The sequence below is a fragment of the Garra rufa genome, chromosome 16 (assembly GCF_049309525.1).
Source record: "Garra rufa chromosome 16, GarRuf1.0, whole genome shotgun sequence".
NCBI classification, from domain to species: Eukaryota; Metazoa; Chordata; class Actinopteri; order Cypriniformes; family Cyprinidae; genus Garra; species Garra rufa.
The window spans coordinates 17,120,336-17,144,954 of record NC_133376.1 but is presented as its reverse complement, the minus strand read 5'-3'; the positions used below and the strand labels follow the sequence as shown (position 1 = coordinate 17,144,954).

The following is a 24,619-nucleotide window of genomic DNA, read 5'->3' as shown; positions in this document are numbered from 1 at the left end:
GTTCATGGGTGAATCATATGAAACCTGTCAAGAACATGCCTAGGTTATGTGACGATGAAGACTGGAGTGCTGAAATTATGCTGAAAATTCAGCATCGCATCACAGGAATAAACTACATTTTAAATTATATATATATATATATATATATATATATATATATATATATATAAGTTTTTTATATTGTAGTATTTCACAGTATTACTGTTTTTGACTGTTTGATCAAATAAATGCAGTCTTGGTGAACATTAAAGTCTTTTAAACATAATCTTTTAAAAACAAATCTTACAGACTTTTGTGATTTATATATTTATTTATACAACAGTTCATTCTCGTCCTCAAATCTGATTGGTTGATAAGACTGCAATATTAGAGCGATATCAGAACTCCAACAGCTGCTTCACAGTTTGTAATTGTATCACTCCGCTTGCGGTGTACTTCTTACAGCGAGAGGCCCAAATCCAGTATCATTTTATAAATATTACAGTTTTTGTGTCACGGAATGTAGTTTTACAAGGTTTTCAGGCAAGACTGTACTTGTTTATAGTTTAAATATCCAGTTCATTACTAAAGATAGCGTCTATTTGAAAATTTGCTTTGACGTTTTCGGACATGAGAGCTCTGGATCGTCAGCAGCCGTTCTGTTCTTGTGCTCAGCTGTTCAACTGTCAAACTGAGATTTGAATCCATGGCGGAAGGAAGTAGTTCTGCACAAAAGAGGGTTTTTAAAGACACTCGCTGTTGTTTCTTATATATTTACACACTTGTGCCATCGAACTGTTGTATAAACGCAATATCACACTCGTAGACGTGAGATATCGGCCTGCAGCCTCATCAGTGTTGCCAAGTCCACAGTTTTCCTGCAGAAATGGGCTACTTTTATATTGTTGTTGCGAGTTAAAGCTAACCATTTGGCCCTCTTATAATTTGATTTCGACCAAGGAGGACCCCCTGGAACGTGATTGGGCTAATTTTGGCCATGATTGGGCAAGTTAGAAGTAGCAGTTGGGCTAATTTTATTACACAGACCTGGCAACCCTGGGCCTCGTGCCTATGGCCGAATCACAGCCGTGCCGATATACAGCCATATCTCACGTCTACGAGTGTGATATTGCTTATATACACTAACAGTCAAAAGTTTTTTTTAAGATTTTACCATTTTTACCAGATGCTTTAAATTGATCAAAAGTGATGATAAAAACATTTATAATGTTAAACAAGATATCAGTTTCAAATAAATGCTGTTCTTTTAAACTTTCTATTCATCAAAGAAAACTTTCTACTCAGCTGTTTTCAACATAATAATAATAAATTTTTTTTGAGTAGCAAATCAGAATATTAGAATGATTTCTGAAGGATCATGTGACTGGAGTAATGATGCTAAAAATTCAGCTTTGAAATCACAGGAGTAAATTATTTATAAAATATATTCAAATAGAAAACAGTTATTTTAAATAGTAAAAATAATTACAAATTTTGCTGTTCTTTGGATCAAATAAATGCAGGCTTGATTGAGCAGAAGAGACTTCAAAAAACTAAAAATCTTACTGTTCAAAAACCTTTGACTGGTCGTGTATGTTGAACATTTTTGCTTTATGAAGGAGATGCTGATGTCCATCCTGATTTATAGTTTACTGTTTGTAAGAACCGTGCCACACTGTCAATGCGAACTGAATAAATCAGAAAAATCCAAAAGGTTCATGCATATTTTATTCAAGAGTAAAAAAAGAGATTTGTCCCATAGGGCATGCTCACACTGTCCGTACTGTAGGTCAGGAAATCATGATGCTCAGAATGAAGCTCCAGAGAAAAATACAAGATATAGAATCACAAGTAACTCATGAACGTTTTCATTATTCATAAAGTAAAGCACAATGAGCAACCGAAACAAGGATGAGGCAAAGTGGAATAAACCAGCAGAACTCTTAATAATCATAAGTAACCAGAATATTGTTTAGAATAATGATCAGCATATACTTCTCCTTAAAAATGTGAGACACGTTAAGGTGTGTCCATATTCAATTTACATTTGAAATAACCATGCAGTCATGCTTTGGCAGCCCGGATGTCTTCACAGAATTATATGTTCCTTCACACTACTGGATAACTTCTGTACATCGATAAAGAAACGCAAAAGGGTTTTAACACCTCATCGGAGCTTAATTAACTGTACAGCAATGTAAACAAACTAACAAACAAACAAAACAAAACCCAGACAAACAAACAAACAATAAATAAATAAATAGCTTGAATACAAAATAAAAGAACATTAAAATAAGCCATAACAAAACGGTCCTTAAAAATATACGCCATTTATATACAAAATAAACTCCCATGAATTATGCGTGGCTGGAAATCCGTTCTGTGTAGTGCACAGACACAGGACAAGGACCTGTTTGAAACCACCCATAACAGCCCAACGCAATCCCTTAGATCAAATCACACCCCTGTTTCTCTCACACACACACACACACACACACACACACACACACACACACACACACACACACACACACACACACACACACACACACACAGCTGACTGAACGCTTCCCCCCATCGCTCTGCTCCGGAGCGCCAGAGGAGGCGGGAAAGTGTCAGACTGCCATAGCAACCGCAGCACAACGTGACAACGGCGGATTTACACAACACAGCATGAGGGGCGTTACGGCGACTCCAAACTGCTCCGTTATTTGCGGATTAATCGTGTGAAGTTATTCTGTGTAATATTAGTTATTCCATAGATATAGTGATTACTAGTAGCAAAACATAGAAGTGTGAACGTAAACGGTTATAAGCTTCTCGCGCGCTCCGACGCTTTCCAATAAATAGAGCGTCAGCCTTGTGTTTTATGTTTCACAGCAGGCCAAGAAAAAGAAAAAAGGTAAGCGTTTGTGAAAACCTACTTATCGTCATCATATATTAATTATATATCACATGTCGCCCACACACGCACACAGACACGCACGCAAAGTGCAAACACGCATAAATAAACATTTCTTCGGACAAAGGAACAGGAAATGCACTCCATGTTCGTATTTCCATTACATAGCCCCATATCCGTAAAACTACATATCCCATCATGCAACTCTCACGCATGATCATCCTCGCGCGGCCCATCTCGTCGTTTGTTGTTGAGGCCGTTGAACGTCAAGCAGGGAGTTCTGTCTAAATATATCACATAATCCATCTGCTACATAGACGGTAGCAGTGAAAATGAGGAGGGGAGAGGGGAGAACTGCGTTATGGGAGGAGAAGGAGGAGCAGGGGCGAGCGAGGGACAGGAGGAGAAGGAGGAGGCAGAGGAGGAGGAGATGAATCACTGGATATTGCTGTTGTCATCTGTGCCGTTGGATTCGGCCATGTTCATCTTGCCCATCGACAGCCCCACGCTGTTGACCACGTCTCGGCGAGGCGGCATGCGCTCGTTGATGCGGTCCAGACCCTTCGCCTCCTCGAAACTGTTGATCTTGTGCTGTGGAGAAAAGCCACGGATGGCTACGAGAGACAAAAGAGAGAAAAGAAGAGCAGTCACCAATTGTGCATGGGCAAAATCTAAACCAGACAGACATACCACAAATGATCACAAACTGTGAGACAGATGAGTGCCTTATTATATAAATTTGATACAGTCACAGAGGGTTCTCTTGACATACACTATATCAACAGATACACACATACACATGTCTGGGTCATATTTCACTTCAAAATCTGCCTTTTTTCCTCCCAACATTAGTGTTGTAATGAAACAAAGTTCAAAAATACAACATACAGTATTTAAAAATAAATACATGCATGCATGTATAAAATAAAAAATAATAGTTGATATAATTACTGTAATGTGAAAAATAATATATTTATTTTTACCAAGGTGGTAATTGTACAACATTCATTATTTTACAATATTGGGAATGCCCAGACAAATTATTATAATGGACATTCCGGGACTATTATATTGCATTACACTGCAATATTAATAATAACAATGCAAATATATTTATTTGTTTAACATTTTGCATGCATATTAATATTATTATTTTTATGCGTTTATTTCTTTTGATTATTGGAGTGAAATGTGATGTGGTATGACTTGAAATTTTTCTCATACACAGATGTCTCTTCAAACACATTATAAGCACAAATTCACAATTGCAAGTATTTCACAACCAGTCACACACACACACACACACACACACACACACACACACACACACACACACACACACACACACACACACACACACACAATATATGTTCAGTGTTGGGAAGGTTACTTTGGAACTGTAATAGTTACAGATTAATCTATTTAAAATGCAATAAGTTGTGTAACTTTTTCTTTATTAAAGTAATGAAACATTTGATTACTTTTCAAAATTTCTATAAAAAAAAAAAAACATTTTCAAACATTTAAACCAGGCTGTCAGACTTTCAAAATCCTTCATCACTTAAATAATTTGATTTTAAAGTACAGCCTCTAAAAAAATCAGACTTTAGCACCTTTTTTTAAATTTGAGATCGTTCTGAGGTTAAATACTAATTTAAAATCATAAGATGCGGTTTAATAGCTATGATATTGTTTTTGAAATCAGATCTTTGCATAGCTACGACACTGAAACAATGGCATCTAACAATGCCTTGGGAAAAAGTTAATCTTAAAAAAAAAAAAAAGCATATACAGTTTAAGTCAAAAGTTTACATACACCTTGCAGAATCTGCAAAATGTTAATTATTTTACAAAATGCATGTTATTTTTTATATAGTACTGACCTGAATAAGATATTTCACATAAAAGATGTTTACATATAGTCAACAAGAGATAATAATAATTGAATTTATAAAAATTTTAATAATGTGTTGGTACCTGAATGACCCACAGTTTTTTTTTTTTTTTGTTTAGTGATAGTTATTCCCTATGAGTCCCTTGTTTGTCCTGAACAGTTAAACTGCCTGCTGTTCTTCTTTGTTTTGTTTTTTTAGCATTTTTGAGAATTTCTGACCCTTTCCAACAATGACTGTATGATTTTGAAATCCATCTTTTCACACTGAGGACAACTGAGGGACTCATATGCAACTATTACAGAAGGTTCAAATGCTTCCTGATGCTCCAGAATGAAAAATGCATTACGTAAGAGTCAGGGGTGTAAACTGTAGAAGTGAATGAAGATGTATATATTTTTCTTATTTTGTCTAAATTTCTTTTTTTTTTTTTTCATTTAGTACTGCCCTTCAGAAGCTAACGAAGATATGCACATGTTTCCCAGAAGACAAAATTAGTTTTATTTACCCTGATCTTCAAATTCTAAAAGTCTTCACCCCCTTAATGCATTGTGTTTCCTTTGTGTTTCCTTTTGGAGCACCAGTGAGCATTTTAACCTTCTGTAACAGTTCAGTCTCTCAGTTGTCCTCTGTGTGAAAAGATGGATCTCAAAATCATACAGTCATTGTTGGAAAGGGTTCAAATACACAAAAATGCTGAAAAGCCAAAGAATTTGTAAGACCTGAAGGATTTTTCTGAAGAACAGCAGCAAGGGACTCATGAACAACTATCACTAAAAAAAAAAAAATTAGTAACATTCAGGTAACAACAGGTAAGTATTAAGAATTAAGTCTATGAAAACTTTTAAACAGGGTAATATTATAAATTCAACTATTATTGTCTCTTGTGGACTATATGAAATATCTTTCTCAGGTCAGTAGTAAATAAAAAATAACATGCATTTTGTATGATCCTTCTTATTTAGGTAAAATTATTGACATTTTGCAAATTCTGCAAGGTGTATGTAAACTTTTGACTTTAACTGTACATAAACCCGAATAGGATTTTTTTTAATCAGCATGTGTCCTATACTGTGTCCTCCTGAAACTCCTGAAAAAAATTATATTATTCAACATATCCTAGCTTTTTGCAAAAAATATTCAGTAACATTTTGATTTAATTACACACTTTTTTATAGATAATTGTAACGGATTACAGTTACATTTATTTTGTAATTAAACTATGTAACTCTGTTACATGTAACTAGTTACTCCCCAACACTGCATATGGTGCACACGGGAACAGCTGTGGCGATGATAATGGACGTCACATCTTATCACTTTCACTCCCACTTCAACTGAAAAACCTCACAAGGACCAATAGCACAGTCAATGTTTCCATTAGAAAACAAACCCATTTCACCAGCATCAAAATAGCTTTTTGTAATGTCAATTTTAATGTACTTTGATCCATTCTGATGGAAACATAGTGCTTCATACCACAGTCAGAGATGATGTGAGACCCTCTCTTGGGTTTGCTCCCAGACAACAGAGATGCTTTTGGCTTTCAAATACATTGAAGCTCTTCCCATATCAAATTGTGTGTTGAGAAGAAAGTTTTGGGCGTATTTTGCCACTGATTTTCTCCATAGGAATTTTGCAAACTGATCTCATGACGAAAATGTAACTGTGGGAACTTTTTCGCATATTCAATGTAAAATGTGGAGCTTAAAGAGTGTTGTTTGTTTCCCACAGAACAGATGAATGTACACATGATCCATTTTATGCGATGTTGGTTTTGTATGTGTCACTGCAGTTCTGACTTTAAGTGGCATTGTAAGTGACATTTTAAAATAACATCCATCTGCGCTATACCTAAACCTAATACCTAAAATGCAATCACAAGCATGCCGTTTTAACTTGTTTTTTGATCGCTCATCTTTCAGCACTTTCATCGTCATGATTTTCACGGGATTCGTACCCAAGGTTGTCCCAACCCAACATATTGAGCTGTAATCATAACTGTGTACAAAAATAATTACAAGTGCTCTCTGTTTTACTGCCTCATTTCTGTTGGAAACTGCAGTGATATGTACTTATTGGTACATAGTTTACATCTTTTGAAAAAGTTCCCACCGGTAAGTGTTTGTCATGAGATCAGTTAAGTATTTTTTCGAAAACTAGCTATAAATCCTAAAAAGTGTTATCCTTCAAATAAGTACTGCTGTAAAACATTAAAACAAATAATAATAATTTCATGAAAGATACATAGAAATTCATTCAACTTGTTTTGTATTATATCGTCATCGGGAATGCAACACAACAAAGGATTTTGGGTGTGAAACATGTTTTTGTTTTCATCTAAGTGATGCGTATTTCATTGCTTCACAACCTTTGAGCTCTAGGTCAGTCTCACAAGCCTAATAAGTTATTGATTAAAGCCTATTTTGCTATGGAGAATTTAAATGGCATTTAACATCCAGAACCCTCATTGACCTTTAAGTCATTGTTTACCACATAAAAGCAAAGTCCATTTAGAATGAGTCTAAAAGCAAACCCTGTCATAGAGAGGTCACATGATCCCTGCAGATCACATGGTCATGATAGACCAAACCCAGAGTGAGTGCGCGAGGAGCGGCGCTGGGGTGATCAGCGTTTGGGGCGGGGTGCTGTAAGAATACTGGGTCATTAGTGAGAGGCAGGGGCGCGCGCCCTCACCTGCCCATGGCCCAGATTCTTGCCGTCTGCTGAGTCATTCTGTAACCTTGATGATTAGGTACATAAGAATGTGTGCCGTTGGAAAAAAGGGTGGAGAACAGCAGAGCAGAGTCCAGCATTTGCATAAGCAGGAAGACACCGGTGTGTGTGTGTGTGTGTGTGTGTGTGTGTTTGTTCGTGTGTATGCATGTGTGTGTGTATTTCTATAAAACACTATTCAGACTGGATTAGCTTTCTAAACAACATATGAACTACAATTATTGACAGAGAACATATTTTATATGCTGATTTAAACAGGGCTGGGATCTAGTTTTTACTAAAATGAGATTGTCTATTGGCTGAATGTGCATTGTGTTGTATGGGCCATTCTACAGAATTTTAAAAGCATTTAAGTATTCAAATCTTAGATGTTTACTAGTAAGATCCTTTTATTATCTATTGAAACCCACAATAATATTTAAAATGTCAGTAAGCTTAAAGCAGTAGTTCACTTCCAGAACAAAAATTTACAGATAATGTACTCACCCCCTTGCTATTCAAGATGTTCATGTCTTTCTTTCTTCGGTCGTAAAGAAATGATGTTTTTTGAGGACAACATTTCAAGATTTTTCTCTATATAATGGACTTCTATGGTGCCCCCGAGTTTGAACGTCCAAAATGCAGTTTAAATGCAGGTTAAAAGGGCTCTAAATGATCCCAGCCGGCCAAACGATCTAGTGAAACTATTGTTTATTTCCGAAAAATGTTACAGTTTATATACGTTTTAACCTCAAACGGTCGTCTTGTCATTGGGTCGGTATACTTTGCATTGATGAAGGACAATTTTGAAGTTGGAGGAGAAAATAAGATGTCATGAACCGGAATACACAGAGTTCACGCAGAGCTAGACAAAACGAGCTTTTGAGGTTAAAAAGTATATAAATTGTACATTTTTAAAGAAAATAACTGATCGTTTCACTACATAAGACCCTTCTTCCTCAGCTGGGATCGTTTAGAGCCCTTTGAAGCTGCATTTAAACTGCATTTTGGAAGTTCAAACTCAGGGGCACCATAGAAGTCCACTATATGAGAGAAATCCTGAAATGTTTTCCTCTAAAAAACATAATTTCTTTACGACTGAAGAAAAAAAGACATGAATATCTTGAATGACAAGTGGGTGAGTACAATATCTGTAAATTTTTGTTTTGGAAGTTAACCACTCCTTCAACATATATATATATAAAATCATAATTTATTGGGTACTTTCAATTGGGAGGTGGCTGTCCCGAACCCTAACCACTAAATTTCAACTCATGAAATTGATATTAAAATAATTTTTGCATTTTATTCCATTGTTGTTCTGAAAAAATAAAAGTTCAAAAATATATATTTTTTATATTTTCCTTGAAAGTTTATGTAAAATCCCTTCCTTTTTTTTTTTATTTAGGAAATATTTATGTCATTGTCTCTCATAGCTGCTTGGTGAGTAGATAGGCCCCATCATTTTGAGGTAAATGTGTTCAAAAGTATGAAAAATCCCAAAATCTTTTTTGGGAGTTACTCCATAACATTTAGTTTTTAACTGTTCAGAACTGTGCTAGCTAACCATGTGCTGATTAGCATCTTTGAGCTAGGTTGAAAAGTGACATCTTTGTTACTACTGTAACAGTCACGACCAAAACATGTCATCGTTTCAGTATTGACAAAAGGGAACACATAATCCTTTATTTAGGGGAAATAAACACAATTTTAGTACAGTTATGCAGTTAGTACAGTTTTTAGTATTTTAGTATGTTTTAGTAGAGTTTTAGTATGTGGGTTAAAATTCTGTATTTGATGTGGTCGCTACTAAAGCATTATAGTCACTACTTGAAATGTTCAGTCACTACCGAAACATGGGATATACTGACTTATCAACTTAGATGTTATGATAGTGTTTAGTTCAATGTATATTCAAACTAATAAATCCTTAAGTTTCAAATCAGTATAATCAACTTTTTGTCTTTTACAAAGAAAGATTGGATTCAAAATACAACAAATCTCATAAATCACACTTGAAATATTGTTAAAATTGTAACTGTTAATAATTAATCTCTGAAAACTTTTTAATAAAATAGAAAAATATATATTTACAAGGTAGATATAAACAAAACCTTAATCGTTTTTTTTTTTAAATTAAATTATATACTACTGTGTTTCGGTAGTGACAAATTTGGAGAGAGAACTAATTTCCCCAAACTTTCTGAAAATACATACAATAAATGTATTAATTTAAAAAAATCTTACTGACCCTAAACTTTTGAACATAGTTAGATAGTTAGATATTTAGATAAATGTGTGTGTATGTGTTTGTTTGTATGTGTGTGTGTGTCTGTGAGAAATACACAATCCCTGACCAGTCATAGCACCCCGCACGGTCAGTTAGCTAGGCTGCGCTGTCTAGCTAGCTAGCGTGTTACGGCGGTCGCTATGAAACCTCTGAGCAGCACAGAGAGAGATAGAGGCCGGCCAGTTTACCTTCTCCATCCTCAACCGTCTCGACGGCTTCAATGGCCTCGATGGTAGCTGAGGAGGCACAGAAAGACAGACGGAGAGAAGGAGAGAGGAAGAGAGGGAGGATGGATGGGGAAGTTTATTGTGACAGTCATGCACGCAGCACAATGCCCCAGCATTAGCTGCCAAGTAGCTTCCGCGGGCAGTTAGCAGTTAGCGTTAGCCGGTTAGTGTGTCCGGCTGTATGTGTGTGCATTTTTCTGATGGTTTCATTAGCGAAGAGAATGAACTAAAAGAGAGGGGTTAGCAAACATGTCGATGAGTTTGTAAGTCATTATCTTAGTGATCTTGAAAGAGAAAAGAGGCCGTGATGGGAAAGAAAGAGACAGAGCGATGTTTGCTTTTGTAACTCACCGCTCTGCAAGGTCTGTTTTCCTCCAGACAGTACGCCGCTCGGCAGCATGCCGGTCGGGGTCAGACCTTTCAGGGTTAACACATTCTCACTCTCCTCTCTGTTGAAACACAACCACACGTCTCTGATTAAACACTCATATACTCATAAATCCATTCACTCCTTTCACTCACACAAAAAAAAACCTAAACCATCTCAATTATCAAGGCCACGACCCCTGACGGACTGTCCCATATTAGCATATTTCCCTCAGCCAGTTGTACGCTGTCAGACATTTTCTCTGCTCTCCAGCCGCTTTAGCGACAGCAATGTCTCGTAAGCAATGCAGGTGTTTTGTATTTGGATGTAAAATTGAACATAAGAGTCATTTTCTTCCGACATCAGAGCTTTTGAGGGCGCAGTGGATTAGTTTTGTTTTTGATGGTAATACGCCACTGAACACACCAAAAATGGAAGAGGGGGCGGGGTGAGCAGTAGCTCATTATCAATTTAAGAGGCATGCACCGAAATGGGTTGCTGTGAACATAGCTGTTTTTGACAAGGTAAAAAAGGTATTGCTTTACACAACCAATGGGGAATTTTAACCAAAGTATTTTGCAGACATTTCATGAAGACTCAAAAGAATCATACCAACTTGTGGAAAATGGACATCCAATTAATAGAAATAATTTAAACGTAAAAAACTAATAAAAATGACCTAAATACAAAAAACACAAATTAAAATGATCACTGACAATGTAAAAATAATTCTAAATATTAATTCTATAACACTATAATATTATACAGTCAAACCAAGAATTATTCAGACACCAGATATACTTTTTGATATTTTTTTACTAATGTGTGCAGGACACTACATTTTATTTATGTATGTGAGGATAGCAAAATAAAGTAAACTGTGACATATTATTTCCAAAAATTCTTTATACAATGGACTACCAGTAAATTGATAAAGATTTGGGACCAAAATTTGATTTGACACTTTGACCAGACCATTTTTTGTTACATACCTTTCTATCATAATTGTACCCACCCCCTTGTCATCCAAGATGTTCATGTCTTTCTTTCTTCAGTCGTAAATAAAGTCTTTTTTTTTTTTTTGAGGAAAACATTTCATCATTTCTCTCCATATCATGGACTTCTATGGTGCACTGAGTTTGAACTTCCAAAACGCAGTTCAAATGCAGCTTCAAAGGGCTCTAAATGATCACAGCTGAGGAAGAAAGGTCTTATCTAGCGAAACATTCAGTTATTTTCTAAAAACATTTACAATTTATGCAAGACGAGCATTTGAGGTTAAAATGTATATAAATTGTAATTTTGTTTTAGAAAATAACCCATCGTTTTGCTAGATAAGACCCTTCTTTCGTCGGCTGTGATCGTTTAGAGCCCTTTGAAACTGCATTTTGGAAGTTCAAACTCGTGGGCAACATGGAAGTCCATTATATGGAGAGAAATCCTGAAATGTTTTACTCAAAAAATATAATTTCCTTACAACTGAAGAAAGAAAGACATAAACATCATGGATGACAAGGGGGTGAGTACATTATCTGTAAATTTTTGTTCTGAAAGTGAACTACTCCTTTAACTCCTAAAACCTTTAGTTCTTGTCATATTTTATTACCATTTTCTAAACTATAGCAAATAAACTGTGTGAATGAGAGAAATGTTGAAGGTGTCTGAATAAATTTTGGTTTGACTGAGTATATAATATTAAATAACTGTTAACCTGTGGTCGTTTTTAAACCCGGCCTATCTTATTTTACACTGCCATACTTTTTCAAACTTAGTTTTTTTATGCTGTACATTTGTAAACCCTTATTTAACATTCTTATTCGCATAATTATGAGGTTAATGACATAAATTGGACAAGCACAGCTTGCAACATGCAGCATGCCTGTTTTAATAACTGCTTGTCCATTTGTGGAAATGTGTCTCTTGAAATGTACTTCAACAATAATAATAATAGATGTTTCTGCAAATCAACGCATGAATATTTAATGATGTAACTATTGTTTAGTTTGTGATTGGCCACCTTTGACACTGGATTAGACCTTTTAAAATCAATGTTAACCAAAGTTAAAAGTGGCATTAACCCATGATAAAAAGCATTCAATAGTGTAAATTTCATATCCCTTACATTTAATTTACCGTAGTAACCAAGGTTTATGCACGAAACCCAAGCTTATCACAAATACATGTAATTGAAAAGACAAAAAAATAATTAATTAGCATTTTTTTTAATAATTACTAGTGCTGGGCAATGATTAATCACATCCAAAATAAACATCTTTGTTTATATAATATTTGTATAATATATAATTATAACATATTTTTTCTTAAATATATACATGCATGTGTGTGTATTTATACACACATTATAAATATACACAGTGCACACACATAATATGTAAACAAAAACATTTATTTTGGATGTGATTAATTGTTGCCCAGCAATAATAATTACAGTTTTCATTGTCATTTTTTTCTGTAATTTTTATTTTACTTTTAGTAATTTTGATACATTACTTGTTTTATTTATACTTTTCAATTTTTTTAATCTAAAATTTATTTTTTTATTGTTTTCACAAATGATTTTTAAAAGTTTCTACGTAGCAATAACAACACTGTCTCACACCACACAAGCACACAGATATCGCTGTATATTAATATTTTTAATGTCCTACACATCCAAACCACAAACATGTGTTCCCAACCCCTCCCAGACTCACCGCAGGACTGAGAACATTTTGGCCATTTTGCCGATGGCACGGATCTTGTTTCTGATGACCTCTTTACGGGCAGCCGCAGCATTAGCTAAAAGGAACCAGGAAACAAACTTAGATTTCATAAACAACATGTTGAAGCTGAAAACTACAGTACATCAATGCTAATTGTCCAGTTTCGAAACAATTTATTGAAGTGTGCACAGTTGATAGCGAATGCCAAAAATTCATCAATATGTTAATTTTAGTTGTCATTTTGCTGTGTTTGACTTTAAAAACTAGGTGTAATCATAGAAATGTGCAGTCCTCACCATCAAAGATCTCATCTCCATCATTCATAAGCTCATCATCAGAGCAGATACTCAGAACATTCACCAACATTTCTGTCACTGTAGAAGTGTCAAACATCAAAAAGTCAAGATATTTTAGCATAAACTACGATAATCATGAACAATTACATTCACAACAACATAATAAGAAATGCCATGCTAATATTGATATGCTGGATAAACCTGATCCTTTAATCTCCATTAAGTGACACATTTTTGGATGGCTCATTTCCCCTTATTCTAGTTTTACTTGTTGGGACAGAATAGATGGACCTATTCCATCTTCTCTGTTTTAACAAGTCAGCAGAACAGCGCATCCACTTTGCTCACACACCCAGAATGAATAAAACGTAAGGAATTTGTGCAGTCACAAAGACTGGCTATATCTAGTCAGAATAATGATGTCTCAAGCTGTTCAGCAACATTGCTCAAGAACACGTTTCCTCTCATTTCCCACCTTTCTCTCCAACGAACGGAAGAGACCAGGTAAAGACGTCCATGAAGTTGGGCAGCCAGTACGGATGTGGCGAGCAGTTGAACTGCCGTATGTTCATTACGTTGTTCTCGTATTTAAGCACAGCCGCTGCGGAGAGGCATTAAGGCAGTTATATTCACACAAAACAAACATATTTATAGGAACATACCTGTAACATACACATAGGAACATACATACTGTAACTTACTTTTTCTTTGCACATGATTGACACACAACAAAAAACAAAGCCTTGCAACACTGCATTACATACAATGGCCTCTGACATACTTAAGTGTTTATAAATCTTACAAAACAGGTCTAGAATAGAAGAAACAGAAGAAAACTTATGAGCAACATGCCTTTCATATTTCAGACAAAGATAAGAAATGTCTATCTATCTATCTATCTATCTATCTATCTATCTATCTATCTATCTATCTATCTATCTATCTATCTATCTATCTATCTATCTATCTATCTATCTATCTATATTTTATTATTTCTGCCGGGGGTTGAAAACTTTTTGAATTTGAAGATCAGGGTAAATTTAACTTATTTTGTCTTCTGGGAAACATGTAAGCTTCTTCTGTAGCTTCCAAATGGCAGTACTAAATGAAAGGAATATGATATTTAGGCAAAAAAAGAAAAATATACACATCTTCAATCTGTTCAAAAGTTTTCATCCCTAGACTCTTAATGCATCGTTTTTCCTTCTTAAGCATCAGTGAGCATTTGATCCTTCTTTAATAGTTGCATATGAGTCCCTCAGTTGTCCTCAGTGTGAAAAGATGGATCTCAAAATCATACAGTCATTGTTGGGAAGGGTTCAAATACACAAAAATGCTAAAAAAAAAAACTATAGAATTTATGGGACCTGAAGGATTTTTCTGAAGAACAGCGGGCAGTTTAACTGTTCAGGTCAAACAAGGGACTCATGAACAACTATTACTAAACAAAAAACGCAGCTGTGGATTATTCAGGTAACAACACAGTATTAAGAATCAAGTGTATGTAAACTTTTAAACAGGGTCATTTTTATGAATTATTAAGAACTTTTATTTTCTATATGTAGACTGTTTGTAAACATCTTTTATGTGAAATATCTTACTCAGGTCAGTAATAAATAAAAAATAATGCATTATGTATGATCCCTCTTATTTTGGTAAAATAATTAACATTTTGCAAATTCTGCAAGGTGTATGTAAACTTTTGACTCCAAAACTAAATTTAGGCTGATCTGCACTGCAAAAAACAAAAATCTCAACAATAATAAAATTGTCATCTTTTCTTTAATATATAACTAATTTCATTATAAGAATTACTTGATCATATATAATGAATCACATCTGTTGGCATGTGTTTGTAGGTGATCATCAAGAAAACCTGAACTCAGACCTTTGTTGTTGTAAACGTCCAGGTAGTTTGGAGCAGAAAAGATGGTGATGAGAGAAGGGAAACCGGTAGTCTGACTCTTCCTGTACATACGGTAACTGAGAGAGCAAGGAAACAAAGAAGACAAGGAAGACAATTACAGTAAGACAATCAGAAACTTAATTAGAATCACACTGGGAAATAAGTAAGGGAAAAATAATCTTCTACTCCTCAGATTTTGATAAACATTAATAATAAGTACTTATTTGTGGAGGACCCTGTTTAAACCCCAATGGATAACAAACTAAAAATGTTAAGTTTCCTATAATAACTATGATGGTTTGGAAGCCTGAAGGCTTTTAATGTGCAAAGGCCATATATAATGCACATTATGATTATTTGACTGTGTAAAATGATGTACTCAGCTAACATGCTGTTTACGTCAAGATTTGGTCAGTTACCCAGGTGTGCGGCCATATTGAAGATACTCAGATGTAAACAACAGCATGGATTGCACAGTTAATGTTCTACTGAATACATTGTTTTGCTAATTTATGCTGTATAAACCACTGAAAAAAAACGTGTGGAAGGTGCTAAATCATATAGAGAAGCACTTAGTAAGCAGGAAAGGGCGCAATATTTTGATAAACTAAAGTTAATAGATGGTAAAGATACAAACAAGCAGTATTAATTAAGATATTAGCCTAATATTTCACCTACCTGATTGGAAATGATAAGAACAAATACAAATGGTTCAGTTTGGCCAACCAAAAACCTTTTGTTCCTCAGACAGTTTTTTGCACTCTTTTTCTTGATTTTTTATAACTTTTGTCAGTCTATAGTACTCCAAATGTTCTTCCCGGTTTGACTGATTAGTACAGCCCAAAACATGGCAATAAATTACAACTTTCAGCAGCAATAATCAGCAAAATATGCAAGTTTCATTCGGTTCAGTGGCTGTTTAGTTCAATACAGTATCGTGAAAACACTCCATATACGCATACTGCTTTTGTGTGTGTTTGTAAGGGTGTTTCATCAAGTTTCTATCTGTAGTAGGTGGGGAATGTGAAAAAAGTGATGCTGGTGTTGTTTTCTTACCCAGCGTCCTGTGCCTCATGTGCCCTGATGACAGACAGTAAGTTGTTGGTCTGTAAAAACTCACACACTGCAGGATAGCTGTACAAAATGATAAAACAAATAACATTAATGAGGCATGATAAACACTCTTTACAGTCCTTCATTGATAAAACAACTAATTTGGCTAAATAATTGGACAGTTTCCTGTAAGCTAACTAGACTGGGAGACCATTTAAAACTATCTCAGATCAGCAAACTACCACAGGCTGTTTTTTTCCCCACGGGATGTTAGCATGTCATTGCTAATAGTCCAGTTAGCACTTGTGATTTAGATCTAACATAACTGTTGAAACCTTATTCCCAGTTCATTAGGTTTCATTTGATTATCCAGCAGTTCTGATATCTCTGATAGTGTACAGTAGTTTAACCCATTGCTAGCATGTTTATTATTGTCTTACCGCTATCAGCCACCAGGGGGTAGCAGTGATGTAAATGGGCAGCCAACAGTGAAAATCACCATCATTTTCTGCTCAAAATATCTGAAGGGTCTAAATACGGTACTAGTAAAGAGATGAGGACTCAGAGTCGGTGAGGTATGATTACATGTTGAATAGTCTTGCATGTTATTTGTTTTTTTTTAATATTGGTGTATTGAAAATAACAGACACACCAATCATCCAGTGTTTCATTGATTTCAGAGGGTTTCATAAGAAGTGAAAACAGTGAGGATTGTGGGTAATAACGTTCACACCCGAGGCTCTCATTCACAGGCTGCGCAGCGTTGGCTGTGGTGTAAATGCATTAGCTTAGAATTAACTATTCTTTTTTTCTCTCTTTCTCTCAATGTCTCTCTATTTTCAAGTAGGCTTGAATCTAATAGTGATTTTATTCCAAAAAAAAAGGAAATGCTATTCATTTATTCTGCAAGTTTGCAGTGGTTCCTTGCAAGCTTGCACAATTTTGCCCAAAAATCATTTATTAATAACTATAAAATAACAATAGTAATAATAATAACAATAATAATAAGTATTACTAATATTATTATATAGGATAATATAGTAATAAACATATATAATAGATAATAAATATATGCTATTTCATAAATACTATTTTATAGTAAAATATTATATTTTAAATTATTTTTATATTATTTATTAATTTTATTTAATTATTATTGTTATTAAATAAAAATAAACAAATAGTAATAATAGTAAAATATTATTACTAGTAAGGCATTTCTAATTTTTAAATATTATTTATTTCATTATTTATTATTTTTTATATTATTGTTATTTATTATTATTTTTATTATATAGTAATAAACATATAACAGCTATTTATTAAATACTATTTTATAGCAAATATTATTATTATATTTTATTTAATTATTTATTATTATTGTATTATTATATCGTAATGGACATAGACAATAAATATATGCTATTTACTAAATTACATTGTGTTGTAAATATTACATTTCTATTAAATCAGGTATTATTTTTATATTATTGTTATCTACTCTTTTTTATTTAATTAGTATTATTAATATTATTAATACTATTAAATAAAAATAAACAAATAATAGTAACAACAGCAACAACAAAATACTGTTACTATAGTCAAATATTATGTTTTTATTTCAGTATTTATAATTTAATTATTATTAATAATATTATTATTACTATTAAACAAAAATAAACAAAGAGTAACAGCAACAATAACAACGATAAATTACTATTTTATAGTCAAATATTATATATATTTTAATTGTTTATTCTTTTATAGTATTGTTATTTATTATTTTTGCTATTATTTAATTATTATTAATAATATTACTATTGATATTAAATAAAAATAAACAAAATAGTAATCACAGCAACAACAACAGTAATAATATTAATTATTATTTCCTAAATACTATTTTATAGTAAAATATTATTAATAGTAATGCATTTCTAAATGTGTACATATTTTTTCATTACTTTTTATTTTATATTATTGTTATTCATTATTATTTTATTAAAGTAATATACATTTAATAGACAATAAATATATGCTATTTATTAAATACTATTATATACTAAATATTATTAGAATATTTTATTTAATTATATGTTTGTTATTGTTTCATTTAATTATTATTATTGTATTTATTGAATACTATTTTATACTAAAAATATAATAATAATAATGCATTTTAAATTTGTAAAATATTTTTTAAAATTATGTATTACTTTGTTTAAATTATTATTTATTATTATTTGTAATTGTATTATTTAATTATTATTATTATTATAACAAAATAACAAATACATCAGTACAACAGAAAAATAATATTATATGTAATATAATTATGTATGTATGTATATTTTACATAATATACTAATATTTCTGTCTCAGGTTCTTTATTTTGTAAATGTTAAGCCATCGTACATTCATGTTGGCAGAAAACTGCCTCCCCCTTTGTTGGCTACAGGTTTAAAACCTCTTCTCATTACAAAATGCTTCACTGTTTATATAATTAAATCGGAGCCTTTGTGATTTGATAATCGCACTAAGCCGTATCACGATTCCAGTTTCATTTCGATTAATCGCTCTGCGCTGTTTTATACCTTCTCTTCCTTTTCTGCTCCATCATTTCTGTCTTTCTCTCAGGTTCTCACTATATCTCTGTATCTTCATATCTCAGCGGATCTGGCAGTAGTAGCCAGTTGTCATGGTAACGGCAGAGCGCAGATTCCCGTGGGATTGTGGGGATTCTGTGTTGTGCTGAGGCTGGTCACTGTTTGGACTGCTTTACAATTCCAATTAAACTCGTGCAGCACTTCAGGAGCTGGACTTTCATCTACACCTTCATTTCACTGTACAAACGGTCTCGGAGGAACAGCATTTTGCTCAGTGTTTGCTCGTTCATAGCACAGGAGACTTAACTAAGATGTCTCTCCTAAAATTCCCTAGAGGTAATACAAAGAGACATAAATGACACAATTGCGTTGACAGAGTATAGCGTTATGAAATAAATGTGGATAGCAGTTCAGATTGTTGAGATTTTCTGAGGAGAAATGTGAGAAGCAGGAGAGTTTCAAAGTGCTGTCTAGGATAAATCATTGAGATGCTAAAGGAGGTTGTGTGGTTTACCTGTAGAAGTAGGAGCATCCACGGACAGTGTTGTGGCTGAAGTAATCTTGACTCTTTTCATTGCCGAAGTCTTCCAGCGGGTCGGACCACAGCAGATCACACATGGGGCCAAATGCTGGCGGTTCCTTGAACCTGTCCAGCTGAGAGACAAACAGATAGAGTGAGTCATCTTTCAGGCAAGAAGTGTAGTTTTTTAAATATATTTAAACTTCTTTTTCTAACATAAAAGGTCTTTAAAGTTGTGTTTTGAGCCATTATGCTTTGATACAGTATCTGTCAAACCAACTAAAACCGAAAGCGTAATGTGGCTTAATCTGTTTCAAAGTGAAACACACACTTTATTCAGGCGATCAGCTCCTGATCCGGTGTTTTCCGTGCCTCAGAACGGCTCAGTTCACATTGAATGAATGCAGTGAACTCATTTATTGCATGTGTTGTGAGTTTAGCGCATGCTTCTGTCAAAATAAACGCTTAAAAGTGTAGTATGAGTTGCTGACAGCTAGTGGTTTAAATGGGTAACGTTACTGCAGTCCAAATTCAAAATATTTCTTTCAAGTGAAGAAATTAGAAAATAAGTATTGTAATTTTCCTACTGTAGTGTAAAGCAAAAAATAATATACCTATTAAATATTCATTTTCATTCAGTGCAATTGTTTTAGAATGTATGGCTATTACTGTCATTGTTGTTATTATTATTATTTTATTCTAATTTGTTTGGCTTCCTAAAACACCAGTGTTTAGACTGAGAGAGCATATCACAAATAAAAAAGGGTTGAGTTCCATTTAAAGTTCAGGTACAAGTCAATTCAGACTTTTTTCTGATTTAAGTTTTCTTAGTTAAAAACGAGGCATAAAAATCTTAATTTTGAATTCTCAAAATGCATTAGATAAAATTATTTACCTAAAAATTTTTTTTCCAATTCTTCATTTGTCTTCTTTTTAAAAATATCGCAAAAAATATTGTAGTGTGGACTTCATATCGCAATACTATCGCACTGTGAGATTTTGATATTGTTACATTCCTAAAAAATGAACAACATCATTAATATTTAACAATATTTCTTTCTATTATTTTAACTTATTTTACACTTTTTTTACTCTCTGTGTCATTATTAAAAATTCTGTCATTAATTACTCACCCTCGTGTTATTCTAAACCTGTAAGACCTTCAATCATCTTTAGAACTGCTGAATAAAGTTATTATTTTTGTTTTCTTTGTCCACAAAAAGTATTTTCATATCTTCATAACATTACGGTTGAACCACTGATGTCACATGGACTATTTTAATAATGTCCTTACTACCTTTCTGGGTCTTGAACGTGTCAGTTGCGTTGCTGTCTATGCAGGGTCAGAAAGCTCTCTGATTTCATCAAAAATATCTTAATTTGTGTTCTGAAGATGAACGAAGCTCTTATGGGCTTGGAACGACGTGAAGGCAAGTTATTAATTACAGAATTGTAATTTTAACGTGAACTGTCCCTTTAAAATAAAAAATATACTTTTTTGTCATGCAAATAAAGCACACCAAATTGAAATTGGCAGAAAAAGACAAGAATAATCGTTTTAAAAAACAGTGTGTGCTGTGTTTGTGCACAGCCTGTTCTTCGCTAAAGAAAATACACCAGAAGCATAATGGGAGATTTACAGAAGATCCATCAAACGTCTGTTGTTAAAGCTTAGTCTTAAGTCATAAAACATTTTAAATCGTCCAGGATTGCTTGAAAAGGACTTTCTGGGGAACAGGAACAGGATTTAACGTTCAAAAGTTTGGGGTGAGTAAACATTTTTTAGAGGTTTAGTCTGTTATGCTCACCAAAGCTGCATTTATTTGATCAAAAATACAGTAAAAACTAATAATGATAAATATTATTAAAATTTAAAATAGCAGTTTTATAAAGCACTACATTTTAAAATTAAAATGTATTCTTGTGATGCAAAGCTAAATTTTCAGCATCATTTCTCCAGTCTTCAGTATCACTATTCTTATTACTATTATCAATATTTAAAACAGCTGAGTAAATTTTTTTTCAGGATTCTTTGATGAATAGAAAGGTCCAAAGATCAAAGATCAGCATTTATCTGAAATAAAAAGCTTTTGTAACATTATAAACTATACCATTCACTATTTTTTTTTTTGGGAGGGGGAAAGAAATTATAGAAATTAATACTTTTATTTAGCAAGGATGCTTTAAACTGATCAAAAGTGATGATAAAGACATGTATAATGTTACAAAATATTTCTATTTCAGATAAATGCTGTTCTTCTGATCTTTCTATTCATCAAAGGAACCTGAAAAAATTCTACTCAACTTGTTTTAACATAATAATAATAAATGTTTTTTGAGCAGCATATCAGAATATTAAAATGATTTCTGAAGGATCATGTGACTGGAGTAATGATGCTGAAAATTCAGCTTTGGAATTACTGGAATAAATTACATTTTAAAATATTTTCAAATAGAAAACAGTTTTTACTATTTTTGCTGTACTTTGGATCAAATAAATGAAGGATTGGTGAGCAGAAGAGACTTCTGTAAAAAACATTAAAAATCTTACTGTTCAAAAACTTTTGACTGGTAGTCTATGTATATATACATACATACATATACACGCATTCCTCACCCTCTTAATGTCATCTAACGTGTGTATCTCTGGAGACAGGCCGCCATGAACACACAAAAACTGCTGATTCATCAGAGCAGCCAGAGGCAGACAGTCAAACGCATCCATGCACGCGTCGTACACCTGCTCCGAGTATTTGATTTTACCTGAAAGAAAGAGAGACAGAGATCACACACCTGCACCAAGCATCTGATTTCACCCGAGAGACAGAGAGCAAGAGACAAACAAAGAGAGCACAGGAGAGATACAGATGAGAAGAGGAGTATGAAGTAATGTCACTCCAGAGCTCAGATATGAAGCAAGCTTCTTCTGAAGGACTTATTTTCTCTGTGTGAATCTAATTCGTACATTAAGCTCTTGCATTCATTTACACTTTCAGAGGACACTAAAGGAGAGAGATGTGTGTGTGTGTGTGTGTGTGTGTGTGTGTGTGTGTGTGTGTGTGTGTGTGAGACAGTCTGTGCTGTGTCAATCTCACTGCTCCAAATCTACCAATCTGTTCAGCCACATCACTGCATCACTCTGCAATATCTCTCCATCTCTCCCTCTACTCACACACATATACTGGCTCACCAATGACGTTGGATCAATAAATATGTACAAATTCTACTATCTTGTAGTGAAGAAGTACAAGAATACAAATGTACTCCATGTCAAGAATCAATACTGAATGTGATGACCTTCTCAAATGTGTGTCACAATGAGTGTAAAACATTGTCCAACAGTGACACCAGCAGGTAAAGTTACAGCGGGAGCCCGTGTCTCTCTCACCTCCCCTAAGCCCATTGAGTTTTAACAGACCCCCTAAAGAGTGTAGTGAGTTTGGTGGGGGGTAATTGAGAATGAATGGGGGAAAGTCACGTGAGAAGAAGCAATGCCTCCATTACGATCAGTGTTGGTGGTAACGCATTACAAGTAGCGCGACTTACGTAATCAGATTACTTTTTTCAAGTACCTAGAAAAGTAATGCATTACTTTCAAATGAGTTACTTTTTCAGTTACTTTGTTTTCCTATTTATTCACTGACATCTTTCCTGTCATATGTTGTAAGAAATCAGGAATAAAGGTCCTTGCATGCTGAGTCAAAAATATTCATCCGAAATTTTCACACATAAAAAAATAAATATGACCTCACGTTGTGTCAGTTAATTTTTAGACACTGCCTCCGAAACTTTCGTCCATCATTAAAAAAAATGGTATCAGGTTCAATTTTCTGTGTTTTCGCATCCGTAGGAAGCACTTTGAGAAGTGTTTCGATGTTCTGTGTATGACAAATTTTAACAAATAAGAAAAAACACGTACAAAAATTTCGGACCCAGCATCCAAGACCCAGTCTTCCAGAAACACTTACTTCAGTCTTATTTATTTTAATATGTGAAAGGGCCTTTACAGTTGCCAAACAATAACATTTATATATATATATTTAAAGCCCTTAAAAAAAAGTTTTTTTTTTCAAGTGAAAAAAAGTAAAGCAATAGTCACTTTTTCATGGAGTAATATATTTTTGATTTTTTTTTACTGACATTGAGAGGTGTTTTGATGTTCTGTGTGTGATGAATTTTGACGAATACGAAAAACGCATACGAAAATTTTGGACTCTTTGGATTAAAAAACAAATAAGAAAGATTTTTAATGTGAAAAGAAGTAACGCAAAAGTAACATAACACATTACTTTCCATAAAAATAACTAAGTAATGCAATTAGTTACTTTTTCATGGAGTAATAAAATATTATTTATTCACTGACATTGAGAGGTGTTTTGAGGTTCTGTGCATGATGAATTTTGACGAATGAACCCTCGTGTCCAAAGACCTTTAGTCTTCCAGAGACACTTCCTTCAGTCTGAGGCTTTTTTATTTTACTTTTGGTGTAAAAGGGCCTTTACAGTTGCCAAAAATATAACTTGATATGACTTAGTTAAAAAATAAAATTAAACAACTCACACACTTAAATATACCCATTTTGTTCCATCAAAATAAGACTTAAAGGGGTCATCAGATGCAAAACTCACTTTTACATGTTGTTTGAACATTAATGTGTGTTGGCAGTTTGTGTACACAACCACCCTACAATGATAAAAATTCACCCAGTGGTATTTTTTTTATCTTTAAAAGTAATATCACTTCTTTAAAATCAGGTCATTCTCAGCTTCTTGTTGGTGTGATGGCACACAGACAGGAGAGGCCACTCCCACGATAGTAGATTGACATGAACATTTTATCTTAGACCCGCCCTCACCGAGCTGAAACAGTCCGACTCCGATCGCCATTGTGTGACTCAGGTGCAGGGGAAGACAAGAATGTCTCAGATTGAGTGATTGAGGTGTTCTGTTGGTGGATGTAATAGGGCTGGGCCGATAAACGATATCATATCGAATCGCGATAAAATTTATGTTAAAAACGATGATAGGCTCTAGACATTTTTTGCTCGATATGGATTAATCTAACAACCAATCACACAGCAGAAATATGCGACAACAGCCAATCAGCGTACAGCGTGCGTGTGCACGTCAAAGTACAAAGTTCA

At 33.8% G+C, this 24,619-nt stretch overlaps 1 protein-coding gene across 3 annotated transcripts in view; it reads right to left on the bottom strand.

Moving 5' to 3' along the window:
• Positions 1 to 1,689: 1,689 nt before the first annotated feature.
• ppp3cb (protein phosphatase 3, catalytic subunit, beta isozyme) overlaps positions 1,690 to 24,619 on the bottom strand; it is a 62,962-nt gene continuing 40,032 nt past the window's right edge. For 2 of the 3 annotated variants that reach the window (XM_073820404.1, XM_073820405.1), the window contains exons 5-14: positions 22,094 to 22,239; positions 19,471 to 19,610; positions 16,354 to 16,431; positions 15,280 to 15,374; positions 13,867 to 13,992; positions 13,392 to 13,469; positions 13,087 to 13,171; positions 10,357 to 10,454; positions 9,967 to 10,014; positions 1,690 to 3,495 (exon numbers count right to left, since the gene is read on the bottom strand). In XM_073820404.1, coding sequence (XP_073676505.1) covers positions 3,317 to 3,495; positions 9,967 to 10,014; positions 10,357 to 10,454; positions 13,087 to 13,171; positions 13,392 to 13,469; positions 13,867 to 13,992; positions 15,280 to 15,374; positions 16,354 to 16,431; positions 19,471 to 19,610; positions 22,094 to 22,239 — 1,073 coding nt within the window. In that variant the 3' untranslated portion in view covers positions 1,690 to 3,316. The remainder of the gene's footprint in view (positions 3,496 to 9,966; positions 10,015 to 10,356; positions 10,455 to 13,086; positions 13,172 to 13,391; positions 13,470 to 13,866; positions 13,993 to 15,279; positions 15,375 to 16,353; positions 16,432 to 19,470; positions 19,611 to 22,093; positions 22,240 to 24,619) is intronic. The other variant, XM_073820406.1, reaches the window with a different exon arrangement.